Source organism: Rhinopithecus bieti, unplaced genomic scaffold, assembly GCF_001698545.2.
Source record: "Rhinopithecus bieti isolate Rb0 unplaced genomic scaffold, ASM169854v2 scaffold_15776, whole genome shotgun sequence".
Lineage (NCBI taxonomy): Eukaryota > Metazoa > Chordata > Mammalia > Primates > Cercopithecidae > Rhinopithecus > Rhinopithecus bieti.
Genome location: NW_016808836.1, coordinates 212648 through 218535, shown reverse-complemented (window position 1 = coordinate 218535; position 5888 = coordinate 212648). Strand labels below are relative to the sequence as shown.

Here is a 5888-nt window from a genome sequence, read left to right as displayed (position 1 = left end):
CCACTGCACTCCAGCCTGGGCGACAGAGTGAGCCTCCATCTCAAAAAAAACAAAAACAAAAACTTTTTTTTGTAGAAAGAGTCTCCATATATTGCCCAGGCTGGTCTTGAACTCCTGAGCTCAAGCGATCCTCCCACCTTGGCGTCTCAGAGTGCTGGGATTACTGGCATGAGCCACTGTACCCCACCCACATTCCTTAAATTCCAATTAAATCTCTAGCCTTGAGAATTTCAAGACCTGGGTAGCTTTCACACTTCCACTCCCCAGCTGCCCTGCCAATCCACAGCCCTCTCTCTCCTAGGATGGGTAACCTTTTCTCCTTTCTCTTCCCAGCTCTGGGGTGTCACCAAGCAAGGCTACCGCTGTCGGGGTGAGTGGGGTGTCAGCGAGTGGGGGGGAAGCCTTGGCCCACAGGCTGGAAGAATGGACACAGATCGGACCCCTGGCCATTAACTGCTGCCTTCCCCCAGAGTGTGGGCTGTGTTGCCACAGACACTGCAGAGACCAAGTGAAGGTGGAATGTAAGAAGAGGCCAGGGGGCAAGGGCGATGCAGGGCCCCCCGGAGCTCCTGTTCCATGCACACCAGCTCCCCATGCCAGCTGTGGTAAGACCTAGAGCACAGCGGTGCTGGGAAGGGGCTTGGGGGAAGAGGGTTGAGTCCAAGGTCATGAGGCCCTTCCCATCAGACCCACATCCCTTCCATCCACCCACAAACAGGCTCCGAGGAAAATCTCTCCTACACGCTATCCCTGGAACCTGAGACTGGGTGCCAGCTTCGCCATGCCTGGACCCAGACTGAATCCCCACACCCTTCCTGGGAAACAGATACGGTGAGGAGAAACCGCCCCTACCCCCAAGTGGATACAGGGAACACAGGCCATTGGCCTGGGGGAGACTGGACAGATTTGGAGACCCATAGGAAAGTAAAAATATGCAGAAGTCCTTGACTGCTGGGGTGGGAAGGTATGGATGCTGGTTACTTTCTTTTTTTTTTTTTGAGACAGAGTCTGGCTCTGTTGCCCAGGCTGGAGTGCAGTGGCCGGATCTCGGCTCATTGCAAGCACCGCCTCCCGGGTTCACGCCATTCTCCTGCCTCAGCCTCTAGAGTAGCTGGGACTACAGGCGCCTGTCACCTCGCCCGGCTAGTTTTTTGTATTTTTTAGTAGAGACGGGGTTTCACCGTGTTAGCCAGGATGGTCTCGATCTCCTGACCTCGTGATCCGCCCGTCTTGGCCTCCCAAAGTGCTGAGATTACAGGCTTGAGACACCGCGCCCGGCCGCTGGTTACTTTTTAATACTGATAAGAAAAATAGGCCAGGCATGGTGGCTCACGCCTGTAATCCCAGGACTTTGGGAGGCCGAGGTGGGAGGATCACTTGAGGTCAGAAGTTCGAGACCAGCCTGGCCAACATGATGAAACCTTGTCTCTACTAAAAATATAAAAATTAGCCAAATGTGATGGCAGGGGCAGGTGCCTGTAGTCCCAGCTACTTGGGAGGCTGAGGCAGAGAATCATGAGCCTGGGAGGCAGAGGCTGTAGTGAGCCGAGATTGTGCCACTGCACTCCAGCCTAAGCGACAGCAAGACCCTGTCTCCAAAAAAAAGAAGAAGAAGAAAGAAAGAAAAAAGAAAAATAGAAGTTACAACATATTAGGGGTAGGGTGGGGATGATAACCACTAGAACAGAAAAAAGGATTCTAGCCAATAAAATAGCAAGAATAAGGCCAAATATATCAGGAGCTACTGTAAGTGTTAATGGAGTAAACGCCACTATTCGAGGGCAGAGACTCTCAGATTGGGTTACAAAAAGGATTTCACAGGCGCCATTCGTTCAGTCTGGGCGGGGCAGTGCTCCTGGCAGTAAAGTGTCTCCTAGACATCAGATGCTCCCCACATCATCTGTCATCTTCCTCCCTTCCTCCTTCCAGGTCCCCTGCCCAGTAATGGGCCCACCATCAACTACATCCTCCAAGCCGGATTCCTAGACATCTCTTGGTCTCCTCTCTCCCTCACTCCCTTACCCCAGTCAGTCCTGACTCCTGTCGTCAGACTCTGGCAGGGCTCCCAGAGGTAGGACCCCTAAAGGCATCCGCCTTCCCATCCACGCTGCCTTTGGTGGCACGTCCATCATCTTTTTCCCCAGAAGTGACTTTCCTCTCTTGCGTGGTGGTGGATGCTAATCCTGCTCCCTTTCCCTGCACTTAGTATCTATGCAGCTCTGTGTTGGATATATTTAGACTCAGACTTCATTTCACCAACTCCCTAAATCTCCATTTCTTTTTTCTTTTCTTTTCTTTTTTTTTTTTTGAGACAGTCTCACTCTTTCACCCAGGCTGGAGTGCAATGGTGCAATGTCAGCTCACTGCAACCTCCGCCTCCAGGAATCAAGCGATTCTTCTGCCTCAGCCTCCCAAGTAGCTGGGATTACAGGCACGCGCCACCATTCCCGGCTAATTTTTGTGTTTTCAGTAGAGACGGGGTTTCCCCATGTTGGCCAAGATGGCCTCGAACTCCTGATCTCATGATCCACCAGCCTCAGCCTCCCAAAGTGCTGGGATTACAGGTGTGAGCCACCGCGCCCAGCCCCTGCTTTATTTTTCTGCATAGAACGTTCCCCCTCTGACAGCCTATACTTTTTCCCTCTTTATCTCGTTGAACGTCTGTCTTTCCTCAACAGGAACATCAACTCCAGGAGAGCAGGGATTTCTATCAGTGTCTTTCACTGCTGCATCCCCAGTGCCTAGAACAGGGCTGGCAGGTGGTAGGCGCCTGACAGATGCTTGTCTGATGCCTGAAATGTCTCCTTACCCATGCCCACAGCACAGGAAAGATGTGCTGTAGGGCAAAGAACTTTGAGGGTCAGAGCAGCAGGGGCCCATTCAGACCCAGGGAGCAGAGACCCCCCCCAACCCTTTCACAAACCCCAGCACCCCTGCCTGGGCCCCCACAGAGAGAGGTCCTACAGCTGTCATAAATTAAATTTATTCTCCGGAGAACATGGTTCTTGGTATTGACTGGTGAATGGGAGTAGGGCATTTGGGGCCTCAGGAATAGGAGATGGGGGGGCTTGGGTGCCAAGTACCAAGGAAAGCCTTAAATGGACTCCCCAGAGATTACCGATGGCAATTAGCATCTCATGGAGGTCCCCCCGCCCCCGACCACCAGTCCCCCTTTACTTCTTCTTCTTCTTCTTGCGGCCCCAACACTGGGGGCCTCCATCCTCTCTTCGGCTCCTCCAGGTGGGCATGGGAGGCTCCAGCTCATTTGGGCGGCCCCCCCGGTCTGGAACGTTGCCCATAAGCACCTGAGAGTTTATGAGATTTGAGTTGCAGAGAAAAAAAGTATCTCGGACAAGGGGGCTAGAGAGCAAAGGGAACAACACGAGGCTGAAGAAGAAACGGCAGATGTTGAGTATTTGAGTACAGTGGCTGGGGGAGGGGGAACTGAACTGGTGGAAGATACAAGCATGAGTTTTCTTTTTTCCTTCCTTTTTTTTGAGATGGAGTCTTGCTCTGTCGCCCAGGCTAGAGTGCACTGGTGCGATCTCGGCTCACTGCAACTTCTGCCTCCCGGGTTCAAGCGATTCTCCTGCCTCAGCCTCCCTAGTAGCTGGGACTATAGGTGTGTGTCACCATGCCTGGCTAATTTTTTGTATTTTTAGTAGAGACAGGGTTTCACTGTTTTAGCCAGGATGGTCTTGATCTGACCTTATGATCCGCCCGCCTCAGCCTCCCAAAGTGCTGGGATTACAGGCGTGAGTCACTGCGCCCAGCCTTCTTTTCTTTCTTTTTTTTTTTTTTGAGACAGTTGCCTAGGCTTTGTCATCCAGGCTGGAGTGCAGTAGCAAGAACATGGCTCACTGCAACCTCTGCTCCTGGGCTCAAGTGATCCACCCACTTTGAGCTTATTTTTTTTTCTTAAATTTTGCCTTAATATTTGCTGTGCTAGACTTTATTCCCTAATACTAATTTTACGTAAGACTACTTACAGAGGTATGCGACTAGATACCTCATCACTAAAACAGAGGGTATTTCTGTTTTGTTTTTGTTTTGTTTTTTTAAAAAAGAGGTTAAGGCCGGGCACGGTGGCTCAAGCCTGTAATCCCAGCACTTTGGGAGGCCGAGACGGGTGGATCACGAGGTCAGGAGATCGAGACCATCTTGGCGAACACGGTGAAACCCCGTCTCTACTAAAAAAATACAAAAAAACTAGCTGGGTGAGGTGGCGGGCGCCTGTAATCCCAGCTACTCGGGAGGCTGAGGCAGGAGAATGGCGTAAACCCGGGAGGCGGAGCTGGCAGTGAGCTGAGATCCGGCCACTGCACTCCAGCCTGGGCGACAGAGCGAGACTCCGTCTCAAAAAAAAAAAAAAAAGAGGTTAAAAGGGTGTGGTGGCTCACGCCTGTAACTCCAGCACTTTGGGAGGCCAAGGCAGGTAGATCACAAGGTCAGGAGTTCAAGACCAGCCTGACCAATACAGTGAAACCCCATCACTACTAAAAATACAAAAATTGGCCAGGCGCAGTGGCTCACGCCTGTAATCCCACCACTTTGGGAGGCTGAGACGGGCAGATCACGAGGTGAGGAGATCGAGACCATCCTGGCTAACACGGTGAAACCCCGTCTCTACTAAAAATACAACAAAATTAGCTGGGCGTGATGGCGGGCTCCTATAGTCCCAGCTACTGGGGAGGCTGAGGCAGAAGAATGGCGTAAACCCGGGAGGCAGAGCTTGCAGTGAGCCGAGATCCTGCCACTGCACTCCAGCCTGGCCGACAGAGCGAGACTGTCTCAAAAAAAAAAAAAAAAATACAAAAATTAGCCGGGCATGGTAGTGGGTGACTGTAATCCCAGCTACTCGGTAGGCTGAGGCAGGAGAATCGCTTGAACCCGGGAGGTGTAGGTTGCAGTGAGCCAAGATCAAGCCACTGCATTCCAGCCTGGGTGACAGAGCAAGACTCTGTCTTGGAAAAAAAGGGTTAAAAAACAACACAATAGATAGTGTTTGGTGATGGGGAAGGATTTTGAGCCCAAGATGGAGAGGTAGCCAGGGGCTCGGTAAATAGCTGTACTTTGTTTTCAGATCATTAGGGAGCCATGGAAGCATTCTGAGCTGGGGAGTCCATGGTCACTTTTGTGTGAGCGAGGTCCTAGCTCCCGTGTCTAGCGGGTGGAATAGAGGTGGTGAGTCTGAAGCTTGGACCAGAACAGAGGCTGAAAGGCCAATCTGAAGGCCAAGGATGTCAGGCCCTTCCCTACCCCAGATACCCACCTTGTTGATGGCACAGCAGGTCCCTCTGCGGACAGCCACGCTGGTGGCTGGGATGAGACGAGACAGGTCGGCTCGGGCAGCCAGGATGTGTGCGATGGAGATGTCCGATTCCGGGGTTAGAACCTCTCGAATTGGGATCAGCACTGCCCTCATGGCCTCTCCTTGGGCCTGGAGTGGGAAGGAGGTAACAGAAGTTACCCTGGAGCCCTCCCCAAGTGGGACCTGTCATCTTGGAAGCATCGCTTTACCATTCAAGACCTCACTGCCCACAGCTCTAAATAAATATTTATTTTTTGAGACAGGGTCTCGCTGTCTCCCAGCCTGGAGTGCAGTGGCATGATGGTGGCTCATTGCTGCCTCAATCTCCTGGGCTTAAGTAATCCTCCTACCTCAGCCTCCTAAGTAACTCAGATGACAAGCATGTGCCACCATGCCCAGCTAATTTTTTTTTTTTTTAATTTTTAGTAGAGATGAGGGTTTTGCTATGTTGCCCAATCTGGTCTTAAACTTCTGAGCTCAAGTGATCCTCCTGCCTTGGCCTCCAAAGGTGCTGGGATAACAGGCATGAGCCACTGTGCCTGGCTCTGCTCGTATCTCTCTTTTTTTTTTTTTTTTT

General features: G+C 51.7%; 2 protein-coding genes across 2 annotated transcripts in view; one reads left to right on the top strand and one right to left on the bottom strand.

Annotated features, from left to right (window-relative positions):
* Positions 1-2332, top strand: part of RASGRP4 (RAS guanyl releasing protein 4) — a 15785-nt gene extending 13453 nt beyond the window's left edge. The window contains exons 10-13 of the mRNA XM_017887347.1: positions 227-370; positions 471-605; positions 719-831; positions 1930-2332. Coding sequence (XP_017742836.1) covers positions 227-370; positions 471-605; positions 719-831; positions 1930-1986 — 449 coding nt within the window. The 3' untranslated portion in view covers positions 1987-2332. The remainder of the gene's footprint in view (positions 1-226; positions 371-470; positions 606-718; positions 832-1929) is intronic.
* A 634-nt stretch (positions 2333-2966) lies between these two features.
* The window catches only part of FAM98C (family with sequence similarity 98 member C), a 4860-nt gene continuing 1938 nt past the window's right edge, over positions 2967-5888 (bottom strand). The window contains exons 4-5 of the mRNA XM_017887519.1: positions 5273-5440; positions 2967-3305 (exon numbers count right to left, since the gene is read on the bottom strand). Coding sequence (XP_017743008.1) covers positions 3174-3305; positions 5273-5440 — 300 coding nt within the window. The 3' untranslated portion in view covers positions 2967-3173. The remainder of the gene's footprint in view (positions 3306-5272; positions 5441-5888) is intronic.